General features: G+C 32.4%; 1 protein-coding gene across 3 annotated transcripts in view; it reads left to right on the forward strand.

The window, feature by feature from the left end:
- The window catches only part of LOC128224045 (prostaglandin G/H synthase 2-like), a 63,463-nt gene extending 37,427 nt beyond the window's left edge, over positions 1 to 26,036 (forward strand). For all 3 annotated transcript variants that reach the window (XM_052933676.1, XM_052933677.1, XM_052933675.1), the window contains 9 exons: positions 465 to 581; positions 4,997 to 5,146; positions 13,588 to 13,731; positions 14,780 to 14,958; positions 15,368 to 15,451; positions 17,465 to 17,711; positions 18,022 to 18,308; positions 21,673 to 21,817; positions 22,227 to 26,036. In XM_052933676.1, coding sequence (XP_052789636.1) covers positions 465 to 581; positions 4,997 to 5,146; positions 13,588 to 13,731; positions 14,780 to 14,958; positions 15,368 to 15,451; positions 17,465 to 17,711; positions 18,022 to 18,308; positions 21,673 to 21,817; positions 22,227 to 22,621 — 1,748 coding nt within the window. In that variant the 3' untranslated portion in view covers positions 22,622 to 26,036. The remainder of the gene's footprint in view (positions 1 to 464; positions 582 to 4,996; positions 5,147 to 13,587; positions 13,732 to 14,779; positions 14,959 to 15,367; positions 15,452 to 17,464; positions 17,712 to 18,021; positions 18,309 to 21,672; positions 21,818 to 22,226) is intronic.
- Positions 26,037 to 26,238: the final 202 nt, after the last annotated feature.

Consider the following 26,238-nt stretch of genomic DNA (forward strand, 5'->3'; position numbering starts at 1 on the left):
ACAGACAATTAGTTTGGTGTTTGCCAAAGTGAAAGTAAGAGGGCTATTAAAAAATTACATAGACAATTAGTTTGGGGTTTGCCAAAGTGAAAGTAAGAATGCCATTCAAAAACTACATAGACAATTAGATTGGTGTTTGCCAAAGTGAAAGTAAGAATGCCATTCAAAAACTACATAGATATTTAGTTTAGTGTTGGCCAAAGTGTAAGTAAGAGAGCCATTCAAAAAATACATGGACAATTAGTTTGGTGTTTTCCAAAGTGTAAGATAAACATAAAAGCGGTGCATATGATGCAGAGCTACATGTACTGATTTAATACACAAAATTCCATCAAAATCTGATCAGTTTTTACACCGCTGCTGTAAGGTAACACATACAATCTGCTGGTGTGTTCATGATGCATTTTATAAAAGAGAGCGCAATTCATGTCAATTTATTTAAATGTTTCATTTTCAAATTTCAGAAAACCCGTGTTGCTCGTTTCCGTGCGAGAATCGCGGTGTGTGCATGGTGACTGGTGTCGGCAGCTATACATGTGACTGTGAAAATACCGGATTTTATGGACAAACATGTGAAAAACGTAAGAATTTTGAACAAAAGCTAGTATAGTATAAATGCAGAAATCATCATCAAAGAATAATAAGACGTTTTAATTGGTCTGTTGTTTTTTTTCAATGAAAAAGTTGTGGTGTTGTCTTAATGGCTTGTCTGTTGTTGTTTTTTCAAAGAATAAGTTGTGGTGTTGTCTTAATTGCTTGTCTGTTGGTTTTTAACCAGAGAAAAAGTTGTGGTATTGTCTTAATTGCTTGTGTGTTGTTTTGTTCAAAGAAGTTTAGATATTGTTATAGCCTTGACATTAACCTTGGCCATTATATATTAAAGTAAAAATGATCAAGATATTTAAATGGAAGTTGGTACACATGTTGCCAGACTCACTAAACACATGTCCAGCAAGGGTAATAGCTCTGGCTTTTATCATTTTTGAGTTATGACCTTTAATCGAATGGTTAAGAAATGATTAAAGGTCTAGTTTAAGGAATGTTTGGCATGATGATCCCCTGCTCTGCTTATCCTGCTAATTGCACTGGTGTCACAGTAGGGGCCAATTTCCTGTGTATTCATTTATTGGCTCAGGGCCATTTAGGGTCCATTTCAATCTTGAGATATCCCAAACTGCACAGCAGGATACTCAGATCGGAGATCTGATAAGACAATTAGGCTATAAGATTAAGATCAATTAACAGAGTTTTTGTACAAACACATGGTTTGGGGGGTGGGTGGGGGTCACTTAAAGAAGGCTTTAACTAGGCCTTTAAGAAAGAGAGGACAGTTAGTATTGGCACTGTGGTGCTCTTGTATTGTCAAAGCTCTGGTAAAAAAAATGTCAAAATGGTCAATCTGTGAGAGTGCAACTTTAAGGTTAGCCATTCATCATTATGATGATTTTTGAAAAAACATGATAATTATTCTTCTATTATGATATGATATATAAAAGGGAGGTCATAAAATAAGTTTTTGCCATAAAGTATTACATAGCAATTTTATTTATTTGTTTCTTAAATAACATATTGTCAATTTAAAACAAAACTCTTGGTGAAAGCTTTAAATATATCAAACATGAACACTTTGTTACTTTAAAATGAAACTTTACAATCAGCATTTTTTTTGTATTAATGATGGATGGATCATCATCAAGGACTCAGTCGTGTTTATTTATAATACACTATTTTTTATTTGTATGATGAAATAAAGTGTGCTAAATTTTTAGGAGTGTTAAAACAAAGATACTTAGGCCTAAAAAAATAAATTGTTTGGTTAGGGTAACATCCTTTTCAAAAATAGGTAGGGTAGGTAGGCTTTATTTATTTTATTTTTTATTTTTTTTAATAAGGCTTATATAAGAATATAATTTTCATCATTTGAGAAGTTGTTTAAGTTAACTTCTGTATATGCATTTAAGGTTTTAAACTACATATTGAAAAGCAATTAATTTTTTTTATTATTTTATTTTCAAATCGACTATAAAAACGGTAGGGTTGGCACCTATTCCGTAGGTTGGGTCGGGTTACCCGAACCAATGTATTTTTTTTGTAGGCCTTAGGGCTGGAACTCTTCAACAAATGTTGATGTGTGCTCAGATGTTGTCCTTGTAGTCCTAGATTTTGAATAGCTTATTTCAGTGTGTGTATACCACGTGATAAATTGCGTCATAAATGACACGTCGGAAGGCAATATTTTGATTCGAAAAAAGACTTTAAACAAAGATAACTTCACTAGTTCTTCACCTTTTTAAATGAAACAAAGCGCAGTCTACGCCGCTTTTGGAGCCCCACTTTCGGTCTTTTACCAGAATTGGATTGCAAGTTTAGTTTCTTAAAACACTTCGACAAACCTTTTCACAATACGGCCGTCTGACAGAGCACTGTCAAAACATTATTTTGGAAACAGGTTTGTCGAAGTGTTTGATGAAACTAATGACCTCATTAAATTTTGGAAATAAAACAAATGCGGGGCTTTTTTAAGCGGCATAGACTGCCCTTATGTTTCATTTAAAATGGTGTTGTAAATGAAAAGTTATTTTTGATTTAAATCTTCATTTTAAGCAAATTTTTGCCTTCCGACGTAGCATATATGACGTAATTTGTCACGTGGTATACACACACTGTATTTGTCTATAATGCTTTTAAACAAAAGTCTTTAAGGTTTAGTTATCCTTAAGTTTGTGTATGAGTCCTTGTGGGCGTGTGGTTTTGTTATCAGTTTTTCTAATTTTCCTTGACAGTACAATATTTTAAATTTTAAGCATTGCATGATTTGCTCCCCCACTAAAACAAGAATATATTTTAATATACTTCAAGTGTATTTTTTTATGCAATTTCGGTATCAAAGAATAGAATAGTTATAATATCAATGTTTTCAGATAGATTACTGGGAATAAAAAAAATTGGGGCCAAAACTTAAGTGGGTCCCTTTAATTGAAAAAGATTCAAACTAAATTACCCAGCCTTAAAAAAATTTTGTATAATAATTATGTACCGGAGTAGCAACTGATAATATTTTGTTGAAGTTGTTTTAAATGTCTTTTTGAAGTTTAAAGATATGAAATAAAAACAAAATCACAAAAATAAGAATGTCGTTTTTAAGTTTAAAGATATGAAATAATAACAAAATCACAAAAATAAGTTGTTCGTGATTTTTTTAAATGATTTAACTATAGTGCAAATGTGGGAGGATAAATTACTTTTAAATTGATGAAATGACATTATTTTATCCTAGTTAACATTTTCCCTAACAACAGGTCATGCGACTACTGTTAAATTTAGTGCAAATATTTATCCCAAAAGATCGAAACTCAGGTCTGATAGTATAAAATCATTCAAATGAATTAAATAGCGAGTGTGATCTATTTGAGGCTTATTTAAATAACATGTTTTCCCTTTTCAAGAAATTAACCTATTTAATGACTTTTTTTGCGGTCAATTTAACTCAGTCTGATTCAAAAATAATTTTGTTTGCTGGTTAAAACATTTTACATTCAGTGAAGATTCTAATATTCGGTCACCTCCAAGGGAAAAATTGAATAAGTTTTACAATTGATTGATGCACAAAAAACACATTAATTTTAATGCATTATTATGTTTAACTCATTTGACCTTAAAGCTGCACTCTCACAGATTGAACGTTTTGACAACTTTTTTTTATTTTTTGTCTTGGAACGAGCCCGTTTTGGGAAAATGCATGGGAAACAGTTATGCTAACAAAAAAATAAATCTCAGCTTTTTATATTTTTGTTAAAAAAATGATGTTTTATGCATTTTTAGCTCGACTATTCGAATAATAAGGAGAGCTATACTACTCACCCAAGCGTCTGCGTCGGCGTCACCCCTTGGTTAAGGTTTTGCTAGTAAGCACACATAGGTTAATATCTCAGCAACTACTTGAGGTATTGCATTGAGACTTTATACAATGGTACTCGACCATCCAAGTTCTACTTAATTAACGAAGTTTGATAACTCTACTTTGCATTTAATGCCAATAATAGGCCTTTAATATTTGACTTAGAAATTCTGGTTAAGGTTTTGCGTGCAAGCACACATAGGTTAATATCTCAGCAACTGCTTGAGGTATTGCATTGAGACTTGATACAATGGTACTCAACCATCCAACCTACTTAATTTTCCAAGTTAGTTAACTTGAGTTTGCATTTAATGCAAATACTTGCCTTTATTATTTGACTCAGAAATTCTGGTTAAGGTTTTGCATGTTAGCACACATAGGTTAATATCTCAGCAACTACTGGATGAATTGCATTGAGACTTTATATAATGGTCTTCAACCACCCAACCTAATTGAATAATCATTTATGTTAATATCTCCGCACATCATATATTGCATTGAAATCTTATCTAACAGTGATCCATGCATATTTTGCCAAAACTTTTCAATCATTACACTGAAAAGCGGCGGAATAGTCGAGCGCGCTGTCTCTATGACAGCTCTTGTTCTTAAACTGTTAGTAACGCTTTTAGCCATAAAACATTAATTTTCGAATGTATATATGAAAATCTGGGATCTAATCTTTTGTCAGCAATGTATTATCATTGGTTTGCAGGTATTTACACAAAAAAATGATCTTTTCAAGAATTTTTTTAAAAAAGTTGTAGAGAGAGGTATTTCTGTGAAAGTGCAGCTTTAATGAAAAAAAAGTGCCAATGATTTGTTTACAGATATATATTAGCCATAATAAATGAGGTTTTCAATTAATAGCTAGTAACGGGGCCAAAAATTCCCAAGTTTAAGCGCCTGAATATCGCTATTATTTTTTTATCCAGTTTGTTTTAAATGAAAGCCCTCAAATGGGCCTCTAAAAACCCAGTTTTGCTCCTTCAGCAGGGTGCTAAAATCTAACCTCTTTTGACATTCATTGGGGGCCTATAGTGCCGCCCAAACCTGGGGAGTTAATTCTATATAATAGTTGACTCTTGAATATTCCAGCAACGTTCTGGAAGCGAGTGGCGTCTATGCTTAAACCTGATCCGGAGTGGCAGCATCTCTTACTGACGGAGAAGAAACATGCCTGGATTTGGAAAATTGTCAACTGGATAACGCCGCTTTCAGATGCCATCATGAAAAAGATCTACCTACGTGAGTATATTGTGTTTAATATAAAACACGAAAATGAAGGGTTTCAGCAAGGTTATAAAAAAAGGCAGGGTGTTGCAGAAAAAGGACAGGGTGCTAATGGTAAATTAAAGGAACATTGGTTAAGGCTGTAATATTATAAATTTGACAAAAATGTTAGAAATGTGTTTTATTGAAGTAGTTTTTGGCTTCAACTGCCAGATATAGACAGTTTGCATGTATATTATGATGATCATACTATAAGCCTCTACATAAAACAAAGGATATATTTAACCAGCAGATTCAGGTGGGGGGGGAGGGTGAAGTTATAAAAATGCACCATTTCGGACTATAAATTGTTAAATTATTCTTGAGGGAGCATCCCCAAATCCCCCTGCCAACACTTTAAACGAAATAAATTTCTGTTCTAAGTTATGGAGGGGCGCAATTCAAAAGCTTACACCCCCTCTGAATTTGAATTCTTGAACTGCCCCTGTATTTGATGATCTAAAGCATTAAATTCTAAGAAGGCATAAGGGAGACATGCTGGTTACTATAAAGACTGAAGGATGTTACCAAAAATGGGCAGGCTACAGCACCCTTCCAGAACTCTTTAGCTTAAAGCTGCACTCTCACAGATTTACTGTTTTTACAACTTTTTTATTTTTTGTCTTGGAAAGAGCAAATTTTTGCGCAAATATCTGCAAACCATTGATAAAAGATTGCTGACAAAAGATCAGATCGCAGATTTTTATATTTCCGTTCAAAAATTAATGTTTCTTAAACCGTTACTAACGGGTTAAAAAAAATGCATAAAACATCAATTTTTGAACTTGAATATAAGAATCTACAATTTAAATTTTTGTCAGCAGTTTTATATAAGGGCTATTCCAGTAAAACATATGTCCCACCCCAGGAAGGCACTTTCAAAATGGACCATCCCCCTTCAGAAGTTTATTTGATGAGAAAAGAACCCCCTTTAGAATATTTTCTGAGCAAATTCGGACCCCCTTGAGAAGTTTATTTTTTTATACGTCTATATGCAAAGATTATTTGCAATTACTCTTTTGTAACTCTTTGATCAGGTGAGCTATATAGGACCTTATAGCTCACCCTAGTTTCTAAGCCAATCATCACCCAGAGATTTTCAAATCTTTGCTCGAATAGGTTTCATATAAGATCACATCTGCACCCAATAGGTTAATTATTATAACTAGGTCAACAGACATGGCGCGCGCCAAATGAACTTCGAGCAGCCAATGGGCACGCTGTATACGGCCTTGTTCGATGATTGGCTTAGAAACTAGGGTGAACTTAAGTCGGTTACAGCTCATGTAATGGAAAATAACAAAACTTATTACTGGGCTTTGCTTGTAATAAATTTTGTTATTTTCCATTAATAAATTTGGTTATTTTCCATTATATGGACTATAACCTACACACCACGGTTCTCTTGTTTCTTCATATGTTGCTATAAGTGCATATTAAGCCACATGAGGCTGAAACTTTCACCCATGTAATTATATACAACCTAAAAATACCTTGTGGTCAAAATGTTAAGGGGACGAAACATTCGGATTTATAACATTTACGCAATACGTACAAATTATGATTTCTAATAAAATTCTAGACAACTGTTGTCAATTTCAGGGGTCGACACTAACCATTTTTCCAAGGGATCCCGAAGGGACACCAACATTTGAAATCAGGTGTCCCTTCCTGAAATTAGGAGTCCCTTCCACTTTTTACATTTTTTCATTGTTGAGCCTGTTTTAATATTAAATTCAACATCCTTTTACTTTTCAATTTGTAATGCAAGTATAAACCACCATAATTATTATACATGTTTTCAGCAGCATGTAATGACAGGTTAGTAGCACTGAATGGCAGTGAGGTATATTTTGGTCTCTAAGTTGGTAGATTGGGTTCAAAAGCGGGAGAATGTCTAAGTCCCTTTTGTTTTCAGTCAAAAACAGAGATGGATACAATGTAAACAAAAACTTGATGTTGTTACTATTTTTAGATTTTTGGAAAATACGCATAAAATACATCATGGTTCAGGGTCTTGTCAAAGGTCGGTGCTTTTCATTAAGAAACTGTAGGAATATTACATCTGGCTTGTGAAAACTCCAATCAATATTTAGTAGAGCTGTTGATAAATCAATCAGAGTGCCCAACAGTTGTAGTGCATACTGGAAGAGCAGACGACCAAAAATTGTGTATACATGTTAATTTTCGCGCCAAAAAGTCATAAAATTTTATAAATTTATTGAATTAATGAATAAAACCCTGCAAATTTTATTTCTATTATTTTTTATCAAGGCATAAAATATATGTCTTTAAAATTAACAAAGAATATTGATAAGTTGAATGCCAATTAACAAAGAATGCTGAATGTAGGATGCAATTCTTTTGTGTGGTAAATGTTACTGTAAATACTCAAAGATCGCATCATATTATATAAAAGGTATCATCAGAGTTGGCATCTTTTTGGGCGGTTCTGACACATTTATAAGCAAAACAATTCCACATAAGTATTTTACCGATAATAAATCTCTGTCAGCTCTGACCTTGTTTAAAATGTAAACAACAAAACGGAAGCGTTAACCTGCATGCGCCTGTGAAATGACCTGTTTATTTATAGATTCATGACGTAACTATAGTCAAATAGTCAGCTATACTTTCGCTTTGATGAGTCCGATAATGATAATTAATAATATTGTTTTGACATGTGCTGTCAAGAAATTTAGGGAGCCCGAATTTAGGTAATAAATTAATTAAATGCTACTTATTTATTGATATTTAGCGTTTATCAGTCAGAAATTTAAGTGTCCCGACGGAATACCAGACTTCGAAGTTCAGGTGTCCCTCCTGAAAAACTGGTGTCCTCGGGATCCCGGGACCCCGTTAGTGTCGAACACTGCAATTTGGTATACTTACCACGAAACGTATCCACACATGCGGCGCAACTATTGGTTTCTAGCCAATTTTGTAGGTTGGTCTTCGACCACGACTTTACAAATTCTGGCGCCTCCGCCATCTTGTTGTCAAGGGACGCAACTTCTTCTGATTTCCGGTACCGCTGAACCGACTCGTAATATCGCGAAAATTTGTATCCAAACCAATTCTGTACACGACGTTCGGTAAAATATGTTATATGGATAAAAAAAAACGGTATTTCACCATCAGGCAGTGAATATAAATGAGCAGATACGGTCAGAAGCAAAAAAGAAAATGACGCCCCCCTATAGAAGCGAAATTGGACTTATCACCACCCCCTACAGTAGCATATTAAGAAAAAGACCTACCCCCTACAGAATTTCTTTATTTTGCCGTCCTGGGGTGGGATATATGTTTAACTGGAATAGCCCTAACTGGCTTCCATGCATTTTCGCAAAAATTGCCTGGTTCCAAGACAAAAAATTAAAAGTTGTAAAAACGTTCTATCTGTGAGAGTGCAGCTTTAAACCCTAGATTTTGTGCATACTCTAGATTTTCAAACTAAAATGATCCCAAAAATCGTTAACTGGATCATAAACCACTGTTAGATGTAATCATGAAAATGATTTACTTGCAGTACATAATTAAGTTTTAGTGCTGGAAACCAAACACAATGGGCCGATTGTACACAAACTGTTAAAGTTAACAACATTGTTAACATCATCTTTGTTAACTTTTGAATCATTACTGTAATGGAAGTTTCATCGATACGCTCGTGATCTGCTGTATTTCTAACAAGATTTGAAACATCTTGTTTATAATATTTAAATAAGTGAGCACATTATCAAATACTTCATTAAAGCTGCACTCGCACAGATTGATCGTTTTGACAACTTTTTTATTTTTTGTCTTGGAACAAGCTAATTTTTGCGAAAATCCATGGTAACCAGTTATATAGGTGGAATGGAATCACTGAGGCTTATCTAAGGATAAGGATAAGATGAATATGGAATACTGGCCCAGACCTTAACAATGTATATAAAGCAATTTACATGAATTCATGTATATGTGCAAGTTTTTCAAGTGTTTATTATATCGATTTGTTCTTTGTAGACAACTGAAAACAAATTTGATAATTTATGTGATGAATTTATGTAATAAAAAATTAGCAAACTTTCAACTTAAACGTTTTCTTGTAAAATTTAATATTCAATTAAATCGATGTAAATGTTTCAGTGTCCCACAGCTGAATGCCTTTTAATCCAAATGTGCACAAATTTTGCTTATAAACGCAATTTGTTTTACTCAAACATAGAAAATTCTATATCTACTTATAAAATAACATCAGCTACATTCAGCAGTGGCAAAATCACTCGAAACAAATCACCAGAAAAATATATTTATATAAGATCCGGAAATGTGGACGCAAAAAGATTTCAGAATACCTCAAAAACATTTTTTCCTTTAATCAATTCAAACAATGTACGAAATTAATATCACCATCAGACAGGGATTTTGTATAAGCTCTATTGTGTTGAATGCGGATAGCAAGCTCATGTGACTCTTTGGAACAATGAATGCTTGAAAAAATCTTGCCAACAATAAAACTGTGATCGAATTTCATTAAACCTATATGTAACTCATTAGAAAAATGCTTGAAAAAAAAATTGCCAACAATAAATCTGTGATCGAATTTCATTAAATCTACATGTAACTCATTTGAAAAATGCTTGAAAAAAAATTGCCAACAATAAATCTGATCGAATTTCATTAAATCTAATGTCTATAGATCAATCAATATTGCAATATTGATGCGTGCATATATCGTGCACTGAAATGTTTGTCATGGTATATTATCTCTTGATACGTTTGTATGTTTTTAGTTATCTGAGGATTTTGATCTTAATGTTATCTTTCTGTTTTAAAACATTGGTGCATTTCGTGCATATAAGAGGTCGAAGATGTTAATCTAATTTGCAATTTGTAAGCCTTAGATGTGTTTTTTTGTCTGTGTTTGAATAAATATATTTGCGGAGCTGAAGATAATTTTGAAAATGGAAATGTATATATGTGTAATGTTATCTGCTATGTTAACATTTCAATCAAATTTTAACCAAGAGATTGAATTACAAAACAAACTTATAACAATCTGTGAAGCAAAATTAAAGTACCTTTTTAAAAATATATTTGACCCCATCTGCGAAAAACAGTATGCAGCGGAGGTATTCATGTTAACAGTAAATACAAATTTTAAGCTAGAGTTACTTCAACTGGATTACAAAACGAATGTATTACAATATGTCAAATAAAATAAGACTTTCCAGAATTGTTCAATTTCTGCCTGTCCAAGTAAGTTTGAAGTTTAAGCCTGTACGCCTAAAAAAAGATTTTCCTGTTCAAACAATTTGATACCATAGCTGAAGCCATTGAGTTTTGACAATTTTGATTGGGCTTTGTTTCAAACCAGCAACCAATCAAAACAGTGGTAATAAATTGCCATCATGGCTGCATTTTATTTACTCTTTTATCTCTGGCAATCAACATCATGATTGCATATTGGAAATGGCCCTCTTTTGTTGATGTTTTTTGAAAACAACAAATGTAAGATCGATTAACTGCCGCTAAGGCCTATGAAAATAGCAGGAATAATGGTTGGGACTAAGCTTTGCCCTCAACTAACCGTCGATTTCTGAACGACTGCCTGTTCAAACGACCTCTGAGTCTTATTCACTTTGATAATAATACTGTAATATTATGTGTAAATATTAAATGAAACTGGACGAAAACATAAATCATCAGGTTAAATAATGCATACTAGTTATTACAATAATAACTAAGAAGTAGCAATATAACAAAGTTATGAACATTCAGCCTAATCTGTCAAAGTATAGGTCAGTCTTCTGGTACCAATTGTTAATGTTTTTTTCCTTTAAAGCTGCACTCTCACAGATTTACGATTTTTACAACTTTTTAATTTTTGTCTTGGAAAGAGCAAATTTTTGCGTAAATATCTGCAAACCAATGATATATGATTGCTGACAAAAAATCAGATGGTAGATGTTCATATTTCTGTTCGAAAATTAATGTTTTATGGTTTAAACCGTTATTAACGGTTTAAGAAAAATACATAAAACATCAATTTTTGAACATAAATGTAAAAATCTGCGATCTGTTTTTTTGTCAGCAGTCTTATATAACTTGTTTCCATGGATTTTCGCAAAAATTTGCTCGCTCCATTAGACAAAAAATAAAAAAGTTTTCAAAATGTTCAATCTGTGAGAGTGCAGCTTTAAATATATATTAATAATTTTATTTTCTTTAACCACATATATCAATCAAAGGAGAATTGACACATTTATTCTGACATAAAACATATTTCAATTTAACATAAGTAAGTCATCATTTTATTTAAGTATGACGTTTCATTTTAACATAAGAAAGTCATCATTTCATTTAAATAAGGCAATTACATTTGTTTTACATTAATGGTTATACAATTATTATACCCCCACAAACGAAGTTTGAGGGGGTATATAGGAGTGAGCTTGTCGGTCGGTCTGTCGGTCGGTCGGTCGGTCTGTCGGTTTTCATGGTTTCCAGACGATAACTCATGAAAGGCTAGACAGATTTGAACAATTTTGGGTACACAGGTGTAACATTAGAAGATACAGTTTGGTACACAGGTGTAACATCAGAAGATATAGGTCAAGTTCGATATTGGGGCTGGTGGGGCCAAGGTCAAGGTCACTGTTACTAAAAATAGAAAAACGGTTTCCGGACGATAACTCATGAAAGGCTTGACAGATTTGAACAATTTTTGGTACACAGGTGTAACATTAGAAGATGCAGGTCAAGTTCGATATTGGGGCTGGTGGGGCCAAAGTCAAGGTCACTGTTACTAAAAATAGAAAAACGGTTTCCGGATGATAAATCATGAAAGGCTTGACAGATTTGAACAATTTTTGGTACACAGGTGTAACATCAGAAGATACAGGTCAAGTTCGATATTGGGGCTGGTGGGGCCATGGTCAAGGTCACTGTTACTAAAAATAGAAAAACGGTTTCTGGACGATAACTCATGAAAGGCTAGACAGATTTGAACAATTTTTGGTACACAGGTGTAACATCAGAAGATACAGGTCAAGTTCGATATTGGGGCTGGTGAGGCCAAGGTCAAGGTCACTGTTACTAAAAATAGAAAAACGGTTTCCGTACGATAACTCATGAAAGGCTAGTTTTTCTTGTCAGCAGTGTAACTTCTAAATTACTCAACAGATTTAAATAAAACAAGACATGCATGATAAAAGAAGATGCAGTCTGCAGTAACCTTGGAGTTATGGCCTCTTTTCAAAGGAATGGTTTGCCATTCCTGTGTCCAGGCGGCATTTGGGGGTATTCGTCACTCCTGTGACAGCTCTAGTTATTATTACGTATTTTTAACAATCATGTCTGTCTATAAAATAAAATAGCAATATAAAACACAGCAAAGGTTAATTATCATTATTGCCTCGCTGTCCAACTTTTCTTGGTTAAATTGATGGTCTATTAGTGTAACTTTAGCCTCTGAGTCAATGGCCATTATTTAATTAATAAAACATCTTAAAGCTGCACTCTCACAGATTGACCATTTTGACAACTTTTTTTAATTTTTTGTCTTGGAACGAGACAATTTTTGTTTGAATGTCTGGAAACCAGTGATGACTAAAGGCAAGATCGAAGTTTTCAATATTAATGATGAAATTTTGGGCCTTTTTGGGAACAATTGAGATCTGTTCTATTGTGAGTTGGGACTGAATTCAAGGCATTGATGGAAAAATCAGCTGATTTTGCGACAAAAAATAAATAAAAAAATGTTGAAATTTGAGAGTGCAGCTGTAAGTCATTTTTTAACTTAAGTTGATTTCTTTAACTTGTTATAAGCAAATGAAAAGATTTTTTTTAAATATAGTAGTATTAGTATAGTATAAAGTATCTATATTCAATAGAATAAAGTATTTAAGATTTTCATACTTTTAAGTTATTGTATCCTATGTTCAGAGAGATACTTAGCTTAGGAAATTGACTTAAGTTAGAAAGTTGCCAGGAACTTCATATTCACTTTGTTTAACAATTGCTCTTGAATGTTCTATTGTTTGGGGCTGTAATCATGAAACATCTTGAGTCACTTCTTAACGTATGTCAATTTCTTAAACTTTTCAATGTCAAATTAAAAAAAAAGAAAAAAAGTTTTATTCTTTCTTTTTTAAATAAAAGTATGTATATTACATATAATTATTGAAAATAAAAGATTTTAGATATAATTAAATTATTATATCATATGACCAGTAATTAAGATATTTAACTTAGGAAATTAACTTAAGATGTTTTATGATCAAATATCGGCCCAGGCATCTGAAGGATGATGTTCTTAGGTTTTTGTCTAAACAGGAGCCTTTAAATGATTTTAAAAATTAAATGCATAGGTAATATTTAACATAAAAAAATCAATAAAATATAGAAATCTGACAAAATTATTTTATTTTCAGTGCGAGGGTCCATGATTGATTCTCCGCCATTGTACACATCGGAACACGATTACGTGACCTACGAGGCTTTCAGTAACCGATCATACTTTGCACGAGCCCTCCCGCCAGTCCCTAAAGACTGTCCTACCCCACTTGGGGTTGTTGGTAATTGACATGTTTTTGATTAGGCCTAAAAAAAAATACATCTGGTTCGGGTTACCCGACCCTACCTACGGAATAGGCGCCGACCCTAACGTTTTTATAGTCAGTTTGAAAAAAGAAAGAAAAACTTTTCAATATGTAGTTTAAAACCTTAATTGCTTATATAGAAGATGACTTTAACACCATTCTCCAATGATGAAAATGACATTCTTGTATAAAGCCTAATAAAAAAAAAAAAAAAAAAAAAAAAAAGCCTACTTACCCTACCTATTTTTGAAAAGGATGTAACCCTAACCAAACATTTTTTTTTTAGGCCTTAATAAGAAATTTTACTCAAGTTTTTTATAGATCAATTTTTTATATATATTTTTTTAGTTCTCTTAGATTTTATTTAATACATTTGTGTAAGGAACATTACCATGCTTTGACATCAAAACTTTAGGTAAGTCAGTTTAAGTCAATATTCTGTCAGTTCAGCTTCAATACTGGCCGGTATATTATTACATTTAGTTGAAAATGATCAAACTATTATAATTTATAATTATCAGTAAATATTAATTGTTAAGGTTTTGCAATGTTTTTGAAAATCATATTGAAACATCAGAGTGGCCAATAATGTTTAGAACTTTGTTTTAGTTAACAATGATGTAAAAATCTGTGTTGTCAAAATTCAAATCATAATTGCTCTGTAATTTCAATGGATGCTCTTGTGGTTAGAGCATTATTTCCAACTAGATTTGACACATTTGTTTCAGCTGTTCTCATTTCATTCAAACATATAAGCACAACCTTTTTAAGTTAACAACAATGCTGTAAACAAAGTTGTTAACTTTAACAGTACAATCGCTCCAATGTAATAATCTTTTTTGCTATTGAATTTCAATGGATGCTTTTGTTCTTTAAAGTACCGGTATGTCAACAAGATTTGACACATTTTCTTGTTTTATTCAAAGATATGAGCTCAACCTTTTAAAGTTAACAACGATGCTGTTCACATTTTTGTTAACTTATAAAATACAATCGTCCCAATGTTCACATTATCCATTTAAAGGTCCGAAGGAGCTACCCGACGCAGGTGTTATTGTGGAAAGACTTATGAGGAGAACTCATTTCAAACCTGGACCCATCGGATCTAATGCTATGTTTACGTTCTTCGCACAGCATTTTACGCATCAGTTCTTCAAGACAGACTTTAAACGAGGGCCAGGTTTTCAGTGGGGTGGACACGGGGTAAGAATAAGTTTCATTCTCATGTATGCGGGGGGGGGGGATCCGACCCAAGGGCACATGTAGAAGCCGGTAACGAGGCTTGCCGAGCTACTGGCCACACAGTGTGCTTGATGGTCAGATTTTTTTAAACTGTAAGTGATCAAATAACCAAGAAAATACATGAACAATGTTGCTACTGAAACCTTTTTACTTTCTGTGTTTTGACTTGAAGCCATCGATATGACTTTATCCATAAAGCTCTACTTTCACAGATTGAGCGTTTTGACAACTTTTTTTATTTTTTGTCTTGGAACTAGCCAATTTATGCGAAAATGCATGGAAACCAGTAATGTAAGACTGCTGACAAAAAATCAGATCGCAAATTTTCCCATCTTGTACTTTTTTAATTTAATTGATCATTTATTTGCAGGTGGATGTTTCGCACGTGTATGGTAAAGATAAACAGGTTGAGAATACGTTAAGAAGTTTTGAAGACGGAAAGTTGAGAATGCAGGTATTATTACAGCTATTGTTATCGTCGACATCATCGTCGTCACCATCATCATCATCATCATCATCATCATCATCATCATCATCATCATCATCATCATCATCATCATCATATCATCATCATCATATCATCATCATCATCATCATCATCATCATCATCATCATCATCATCATCATCATCATCATCATCATCATCATCATCATATCATCATCATCATCATCATCATCATCATCATCATCATCATCATCATCATCATCATCATCATCATCATCACCACCACAATCAGCACCACAATCAGCAACAGTGGCAGCAGCAGCAGCCTTTCCACTCATCATCATCATCACCATCATCCTCAGCAGGATTAGCATTAGCATCATTTAGCAACAGCAGAAACTTTTAATTGATGATAATCATGTCCAACAATAACTGTATCATCATCATCAGCAACAACTATCAATATCATCCAATGATGATCAAAAAATTATACCCATGCTTGCCATCGTTTCAAAAACAATCACTACATATTTATTAAAATCAAAATTTTGTTTTGTGTCTAATTTCCATTTTAATGTCATTTTGACTTTTTTTTAGAACACATGTATATCAGAGATTATTTTTTTAAGTTTAGAATCAGCATATAGGTAAAAAACAAATAATTTTTGTGTCGCCTGAAAAGACGACATAGGGGTTACTTTTGTCGGCGGCGGCGGCGTCCGCGTCCCATTTTCGCTTGTCCGTGGTATATCTCCTAAACCATTAGTGGTATCAACTTGAAATTTCATATTTAGATAGATCTAATTGAGGGCAAGTGCAGTGCACAAGAACTGTTACTCTTGCTACCATATTTTAGAGTTATTGCCCTTTGTTATTTTTCATGCTTAAAGTTTTGTCCGGGGCATATCTTGTAGAATATAAGAGTTATCAACTTGAAACTTCATATGTAGATAGATCTCATGGAGGGCAAGTGCAGTGCACAATAACGGTAACTCTTGCTTTCTTAGTTTTAAAGTTATTGCCCTTTGTTAATTTTCATGCTTAAAGTTTTGTCCGGGGCATATCTTGTAGAATATAAGAGTTATCAACTTGAAACTTCATATGTAGATAGATCTCATGGAGGGCAAGTGCAGTGCACAATAACAGTAACTCTTGCTTTCTTAGTTTTAAAGTCATTGCCCTTTGTTAATTTTCATGCTTAAAGTTTTGTCCGGGGCATATCTTGAAGAATATAAGAGGTATCATCTTGAAACTTCATAGCTAGATAGATCTCATTGAGGGCAAGTGCAGTGCACAAGAACCGTAACTCTTGATGCCATATTTTTAGAGTTATTGCCCTTTGTTAATTTTCATGCTTAGGTTTTGTCCGTGGCATATCTCGTAAACTATAGGAGGTATCAACCTGAAACTTATTCCATAGGTATATCTGATTGAGGGAAAGTGCAGTGCACAAAAACCGTAACTCTTGCATCTATATGTTTAGAGTTATTGCCCTTTGTTAATTTTCAAGCTTAAATTTTGTCCGGGGCATTTCTCGAAAACTATAAGAGTTATCAACTCGAAACTTTATAGATAGATAGATCTTATTGAAGGGAATTGCAGTGCACAAAAACTGTATCTCTTGCTTCCATATTAGAGTCATTGCCCTTTGTTAATTTTCATGTTTAACTTTACCTTGCACACTTTTTTTAGCTCACCAGAGCACGAAGTGCTCAAGGTGAGCTATTGTGATTGGTCTTTGTCCGTTGTCCGTCTGTCAACAATTGCTTAAAGAACATCTCCTCTGAAACTACCTGGCCAAATTCAATGAAACTTGACAGGAAGCTTCACTTGAAAGTTAAATGGCAACATCATTGTCTATAAATGAATAAAATGCCTATCTAACAGCTATAATGTCGACAGTAAATAATTCGTCAGGCGACACATCCGACTCGCGGAGTTCTAGTTTGTTTATTATATCAACTTATCAAGTAAAGTTTACGTTTTTAGTATTATTTAGTAATATACTATCAACTTTTTCAGACAATAAATGGTGAAACTTGGCCACTTCATTTAAAAGACGCTGACGTTCCTATGTCGTACCCACCAAATGTTCCGCAGGAAATCCGTTTTGCCCTTGGCCACAAAGACTTTGGGCTCCTCCCGGGTCTGTTCATGTACGCGACAATTTGGATGCGGGAACATAACCGGGTCTGTGACGTCCTCAAGGGGGAGCACCCTGAGTGGGACGACGAACAATTGTTCCAGACAGGAAAACTAGTCATTCTTGGTAAGTTTGAATGAATTTGAATTAAATTTTTAATTTCCAATAATTTTAAGAATATTTTGCCTATTTGTATATTAGTTAACAATTGTGATTTGTGTTAATTATATAGAAATGTTATTTATTCAGGCTGAGCGCAAATACTAATGATACTACTGATCATTTGTTTATTGCTTTTGTTAATTAACATATATTAATATTAATATAACTGTGTAAATGCAACTGTTGACTTAAAGGCCAGAACATCAATGAAGAGTTGAAAATAGGATTTAATCTTCTAATTTTAAAGCAAACTTATAACAATTTTTTTCTGCAGGTGAAACCATCAAAATCACTATCGAAGATTACGTCCAACATTTAAGCAACTACCATTACCAACTAAAGTTCAAACCGGAACTACTTTTCGGGGAATCTCATCAGTATTCAAACCGAATTACTGCCGAATTCAACCACATGTATCACTGGCATCCAATAATGCCGGAGACTTTCAACATATCAGGAACTACTTATGGTGTAAAGGATTTCCTTTTCCGTCCCGATATCGTTGTAAAACACGGAATGCGAGATTTCGTCAATGGATTGGTCAACGAAAGAGCTGGGGCTGTAAGTATTTTTTTGTCTTTTTTAATCCAGTAATTTAAGCCTTCTATTTAGTTTATGGATAGAAATATTGAATCTGAAATATTTGTTGGTCTTAATTTGTGTAGCCATATCATTTACTGTCTTTAAGATGCTAGGATATATAATATGTTAAGAAATATCATACCCTGTGATAAATAGAATGCTCAGGGTATATAATATGTTAAGAAATATCATACCCTGTGATAAATAAAATGCTCAGGATAAATAATATGCTAGGATAGATAGTATGCTAGGAAAGATAATATGCTAGGATATATAATAGGTTACGAAATATCATACGCTGTGATAAATAATATAATAGTATATATAATATGCTAGGATAGATGATATGCTAGGATAAATCATATGCTTGAAAAGATAATATGCTAGGATATATGATAACCTATGGCAGATCATATGTTATGATATATTAAACATTAGGATATATCAAATGCTGTGATATATGATTTACAAGGAAAGATCATATGCTTGGATATATAATATGCTAGGATATATTAAAGCTGGGATATATTATATGCTAGGATATATCAGATGTTATAATATATAATATGCTAGGATATATTAAAGCTGGGAGATATTATATGCTAGGATATATCAGATGTTATAATGTATAATATGCTAGGATATATTAAAGCTGGGATATATAATATGCAAGGATATATCAGATGTTATAATGTATTATATGCTAGGATATATTAAAGCTGGGATATATAATATGCTAGGATATATCAGATGTTATAATATATAATATGCTAGGATATATCAGATGTTATAATGTAAATATGCTAGGATATATTAAAGCTGGGATATATAATATGCTAGGATATATCAGATGTTATAATGTATAATATGCTAGGATATATTAAAGCTGGGATATATAATATGCTAGGATATATCAGATGTTATAATGTATAATTAAAGCTGGGATATATAATATGCTAGGATATATCAGATGTTATAATGTAAATATGCTAGGATATATTAAAGCTGGGATATATAATATGCTAGGATATATCAGATGTTATAATATATAATAGGATATATAATATATGCTAGGATGGAACACACACACTAGGATAGATAATACACTGGGATAAACAGTTTGCTAGGATATATTATATGCAGGGGGTAAATTATTAGAAAATCATATAAAAACTCTAAATACTATTTAGGAAAGCAGAATTTTTTTTTGAAAAAGTTAATGTGGTGTAATGACAATGCTGGTCATAATTTTAATCATATCCAATAGGGAATATTTTTTTGCGAAATATCAATTGTAAAATTTTATGATATAGAAGCTCAAATATCCTACCACACGCAGAAACATTTCATGGTTACTTGCTTCTAAATTATTTTCTTCAGGCAAACATAATATATTAACATTAGCTGTCACAAAGATGTCATTCTTATGGAGAGAGCTTTTAATGACAACAAGTTATTACTAATTTGTTCATATTTTTTCTGATTAATTCTTTTGATAAGCTAAAAGACATATATACCGGGTGCACACTTACAACGGTGAATTAAAAAATACTCTTTAATGCAGACATGAAGCTGTTTTCAATTTTTCACAAAAAGATAACATCATGTGTCCTATATGGAGAAAAAAAAACTACTGTAATATTAAAGAAAAATAAAAGATAGTCTTAACATTTTTTTACTTGTGTATAAAATTATACTCTAAATGGATCAGTCTCATAATTAAAATTGAATTTTCGAAGTTTAAGCCTTACACCTTTATTTGTTTATAATTCACAAATAAAAGAGATTTTTTATTATATCTTCAAACTCTTAATTAGGCCTTAAAAAAATACATTTGGTTCGGGTTACCCGACCCTACCTACGGAATAGGCGCCGACCCTACCGTTTTTATAGTCAGTTTGAAAAAAAAAAATGAAAAACTAAAAAAAAAAAAAAATAATAATAATTTTTTTTTCGTTTTTTTTTAATTGCTTTTCAATATGTAGTTTAAACCTTAAACGTTTATACAGAAGATAGCTTTAACACCATTCTCCAATGATGAAAATGATATTCTTATATAAAGCCTAATAAAAAAAAAAAATAAAAAAAAAATAAAAAGCCTACCTACCCTACCTATTTTTGAAAAGGATGTAACCCTAACCAAACAATTATTTTTTTTAGGCCTTAATAAAAACCCCAAAGCATACATATCTAACAAATATTATTGGCTCTTCATTTAATTTAACTATACAAATGACAAAGACAATTTCATTTTCTAAAAAAAAATAAAAAAATAATAGAGCTGCTGCATCATAATGGTTCAAGATTGTTAGTATGTAGTTTCAAAAATAAATGGCTTGATGCAGGGGCGTAGCTTCCTATAGGCCGTGTAGGCCGCGGCCTACACATTTTTCAGAAAAAACGAAAAAATAAAAATGCCAAATCTGCAATAAAAACTGAAGGCATAGGGAGGTTGGAAGGGAAAATGGTCTAAAATATGAAATTCCGACAAATGTGCTTTAATATATCGGAAACCGGGTATTTCAAATATTCAAATATATCGTTTTCCTATGCTCTAAAATTCATTTTCACGCGACATTAATGTTTCGTATATTATTTATCGAAAGTTTCATATGGTCAGTACTTTAAAAAGTGGCCTACACATATATTTTCGTCAAGCTACGCCCCTGGCTTGATGTGACTTCAGCGTCGCATACTGCTTGTTTACTGAAATAAATCTATTGGAAAATTTGAGAAATTTTTAACTGCCTTTTCATTTGACAAAATATAATGTTGACAATTAAATATAATTTTTTTTTTATATATTTTTGTTTAAAAATCACAACCAATAACCACAATGAGTTAACATTACCCGTAGGCAAGCAGACAATTCAACATGGCCGAACACAGCGATACCAGCCACTATTTTTTTACTTTTTTTTTTGTTCATTACCTATAACCACAATGAGTTCACAAAAGGCAGTGTAGAATTGTCTGTTTGGCCACGTGTGGTGTGAACTTCACATTACACGTGGCCAAACAGACAATTCTACGCTGCCTTTTTATTGGGAAAAAAATATAATGTCGACCACTAAATTATTTTTATTTTATTTTTTATTATTATTTTTCAGTTCACAACCAATAACCACAATGAGTTAACATTACCCGTAGCCAAGCAGACAATTCAACATGGCTCTAAGCTGCGATACTAGCCACTTTTTTTTATATTTTTTTTTAAAATTCACAACCAATAACCACAATGAGTTCACATTACACGTGGCCAAACACACAATCTACACTGCCTTTTCATTGGGAAAATGTCGACCACTAAATTAATATTTATTTTTTTTATTTAATTTTTCAGTTCACAACTAATAACCACAATGAGTTCACGCTACCCGTGGCCAAGCAGACAATTCAACATGGCCGCACGTTGCGATACCAATCCTTCAATCAGTATAGGAAAAGATTTGGGCTTCTGCCGTATAAAACTTTTGAGGATTTGACAGGTTAGTTGCTTAGGGTATAAGTAATTAATAGGCATCATAATCATTTGCAACATTGTTGTCATCATTGCTGTCGTTGTCAATCATCAACATCGTCAATATCATCGTCATAACTATCATCATCATCATCATCATCATCATCATCATCATCATCATTGTTATCGGGGTCATTGTTGTCATCATCGTCGTCATCATCATCATCATCGTCATCATCATCAACACCAACACTCTCATCACTTTCACTATTATGAGAAGATTCACTATTAAATTAACATGATTTCAATGAAAATAAAAAAAATACCAGTGGGAATCTTTTCTCATTTCCCAAAATTTAAGTAAATGATGATGTCAAAACAATGTGTTTAATATTTTTAAACTAACGCTCAAATTTTTGTTGCTGTTTTTTCTTTAGGTGAGACAGAGATAGCTCATCAGCTTTCAGAATTGTATGGCGGAGAAATAGACGCTGTGGAGTTCTACGTCGGCTTAGTCGCTGAGAAAACTCGTCCAAACGCCATATTTGGTTCGACAATCATTGAGCTAGGAGGGCCGTTTTCTGTGAAGGGACTTATGTCGGCTCCGATATGCTCAAAACAGCATTGGAAACCATCAACTTTTGGGGGCGATGTTGGTTTTGATCTGGTGAAATCCGCTACATTGGAAAAACTGTTTTGTCAGAATATAGATGACTGCCCACATATATCCTTCAATGTGCCCTATTCCATAGATAGTGATATCCAGACAGAGCAAGAAGATTTAGATATCTCCAAATTTGATAGTATTGTAACTAAGAAGGAAGATTTGTAATGGAAATGTCGTTTTGCAGTTGTTTGGTAGCTGTAAAAAACGTATCATGGTTGTTATTTGTCTTTCATATTTGTGCACATATCTTGATTGTTTTGAATTAGTTTTGTATAAAATAATGGCATTAATTCTTGAAACTTTAAAATAGTTTGTTGCGAACAATTATATAGCGAAGCAGTTACCATGGTTACCAGCCATTGCTTAATTGTTTAGATTTAGTTTTGTATAAAATAATGGCATTAGATTTTGAAACTTTAAAATAGTTAGTTGCTAACAATTATATAGCAAAGCGGTAAACATGGTTACCGGCCATTACTTAATTGTTAGATTTAGTTTTGTACAAAATAATGGCATTACATTTTAGAACTTTAAAATAGAAAGTTGTTCACAATTATATAGCAAAGCGGTAACCATGGTTGCCAGCCATTACTTAATTGTTAGATTAAGTTTCGTACAAAATAATGGCATTAGATTTTGAAACTTTAAAATAGTTAGTTGTGAACAATTATATAGTGAAGCGGTAACCATGGTTACAGACCTCTTATTCTGTATTATGATCTCAGTTAAGTTCCTCTGTCTTTTTTCAATGAAAAAAGTCAAGGTATTGTCATAGAATTAGTGTCGTTGGCGTTGAGGTACACAAATGTTGATCTTATTGATTTTAAATATTTAGGACTTTTACTCAAAAAATAAGTAATTAAGATATTTAAATGAAACTTGGTACACATGTTGACCAAGACAATTATACACAGCAAGGCCAATAAACTGAAAAACAGCAACAATAAAACAGACGAGCATTGGCCTTCAATCTGCGGCCCTCTTGCTTTATTATGTGATTTTTGTGTTGTACAAAATTTGGTTGTTTATTTTGTTGATGTGATTTGAGCATGTATTATTTTTGGAGCGATAATGTAGAGTTATACATTCTGGTTTGCCTTATATTGTTGAATCTCAGTGTATCAAGAAAGCATGAAGCTGAGACCGGCCCCAATTTCTCGAAACTTCTTAAATCCCTTATAACATGATTAAAGGGGCTATACACCCTATGATGAAATAGCGAAAAAAAAATTGTTGAAAACTGACATAAACTTGGTATCAATGTGTACAATGCATTGAAACTAACTAACTGAAGTACCACATAGTTTACAATTAATTTATTTTTCGCAGATTTTTCATATTTTTCCATTAAAAATTATTACTAGGTATGTATACCTAGTAGAATTCATTCTTATGCTTGATTGGCTATACAATGTTATCACATGATATTACCAAGTTAGGTATATAGCTTAAATATTCCAACTGTTTAGGGTAATCAAGCCTTTGTAGCACAGTGGATACAACACTGGACTGAAATTTTGGTGACACCGGTTCGAACCCGGTCTCCTACTCTCTTTTTTTTTACATTTTGGTATATTTTTCTTACAATTATGATATTAAAGAGTAAAACATTTTATTAAATAATTGTCCTAAGATTCGTTACAGAAAAAAACTTTTTGGTGCCAATCTGGTGTATTATATTAGTCCCTTTAATCTCTAAGCTCGCTATTGTTTTGTTTATATAATTTGTATTATATTAAAAGGTCTTTTAGACTTAAGATAGTGATAAACTCTATGATCATCACAAAAAACTTGTTTAAAATTATGAAAATCAAATTTAAGTATGTATTTTGGCTTATTAAAATACGCTTATTCTGTTAAGTTAAAAGTTTTGACAACTTTTTAATTTTTTGTTTTGGAAAGAGCCAATTTTTTCGAAAATCCATAGAAACTAGTTATATAAGACTGCTGACAAAAAATTAGATTGCAGATTTTTATATTTAAGTTCAAAAATTGATGTTTTATGCATTTTTCTTTATAACCGCTAGTAATTAATGGTTTAAGCCATAAAACATTTTCGAACGGAAATATGAAAATCTGCGATCTGATCTTTTATCAGCAATCTTTTATCATTGGTTTACAGATATTTACGCGAATATTTGTTCTTTCCAAGACAAAAATTGTAAAAATGGTATATCTGTGAGAGTGCAGCTTTAAGAAGCTTTGAGAAATTGGGGCCTGTTTATCATTCAAGGGCCTCTATCACAAACTTCATCTTTGCAAAAATTTGTTTAAAATGTTTTAATTGATTCAATTATGTAATATATTATAAGGATAAACTCCTTTAAGATGTCTAACTTGTCTATTGATGTGTAAACTGATGAATAACGAAACTTTATTATCGAATATACGCGGTATGTTGACATTTAACACCCGCTCCATATACACAAATATTTGTTAGGAGTCCATTCAGATCACCAACTCGTAGTCAATTGCACGCATCCTTAAATAACTCGCTGGTATCCGTTAATAACTTGCAACAACTCACAGACACTCATCAAGATCTGTGAAAGGTGAGGCAATTATTTGCCAATTCAAAAATCTTCTAACGATTGTCCACAAATTGACTTTACCTTTAATAACTCATAACAATTCGCAAGTATTGTAAATCGCTCACAACAACACATAACTATCAGTAATCTGCTCGTAAGAACCCATAAATGTAACAATCATTTTTTACAATTTCATATGATTAGTTTACAATTTCTTTATGGACTAACTCGTAACTATTTGTACCAACACGTAAAACAGGACGTTATAACATGTAAAAGCTTCGATGAATAGTAACATTCTGCAATATACTATTCGTAAAAAGCTTGTAAAACACCCATATGTTGCTTGTCGTTATCTGTGACAACCCAAATCATGGATTCTTACCACGAATACTTGTAATAACTCGTAATAATCCAAAATTAACTGTATATAGCTTGTTATACCTCATAACACAACTCTTAAATCGGTCGTAAAAGTGGCCATATTGTAAGGATCCCTAAATTTGAGCTGACCGTAAGAACTCATTAGAAAAAAATGTGTATGTGAAGCAGGTAGCAAGTATTTTTTTCCACCAGTACAATGTATATGTCAAGTTGTAAATAAATATTGTGTATATAAAATGTATAATTATTTTCATACATTACATTTTGAACCATACTGTAAACATTGAAACATTTCATAAAAATTAAAAGCTGCACTCTCACAGATTTACCATTTTGACAACTTTTTTATTTTTTGTCTTGGAATGAGCCACTTTTTGCGTAAATATCTGCAAACCAGTGGTATAAGACTTCTGACAAAAGATGAGATCGCAGATATTTATATTGCAGTTTGAAAATTAATGTTTTATGGATTAAAGCGTTACTAACGGTTTAAGAAAAATGCATAAGCAGTCTTATATCACTGGCTTCCATGCATTTTCGCATAAATTCGCTCGTTCCAAGACAAAAAGTAATTAAAAAAGTTGTTAAAATATTCAATCTGTGAGAATGCAGCTTTAACATATATATAAAGAAGTATTTATAATGTGTGCAAGATTATTTTTGGAAATAAGATAAGGAAAAATAAAGATGTTTTGTTAACATGATACATTTTCATTTGTTTATTATAGAAAGATGGTTATATTTTGCATGATTTGCACTGTTAAACAAAAAAGAAAGAAATTATAAAAAACATAATTTTATATTCATTTGGGGTTAAAACTGTGTTTATGATATTTTAATACAAGAATTTGATCATTAATATATTGA

Source organism: Mya arenaria, chromosome 17, assembly GCF_026914265.1.
Source record: "Mya arenaria isolate MELC-2E11 chromosome 17, ASM2691426v1".
In the NCBI taxonomy this organism is placed as follows: domain Eukaryota; kingdom Metazoa; phylum Mollusca; class Bivalvia; order Myida; family Myidae; genus Mya; species Mya arenaria.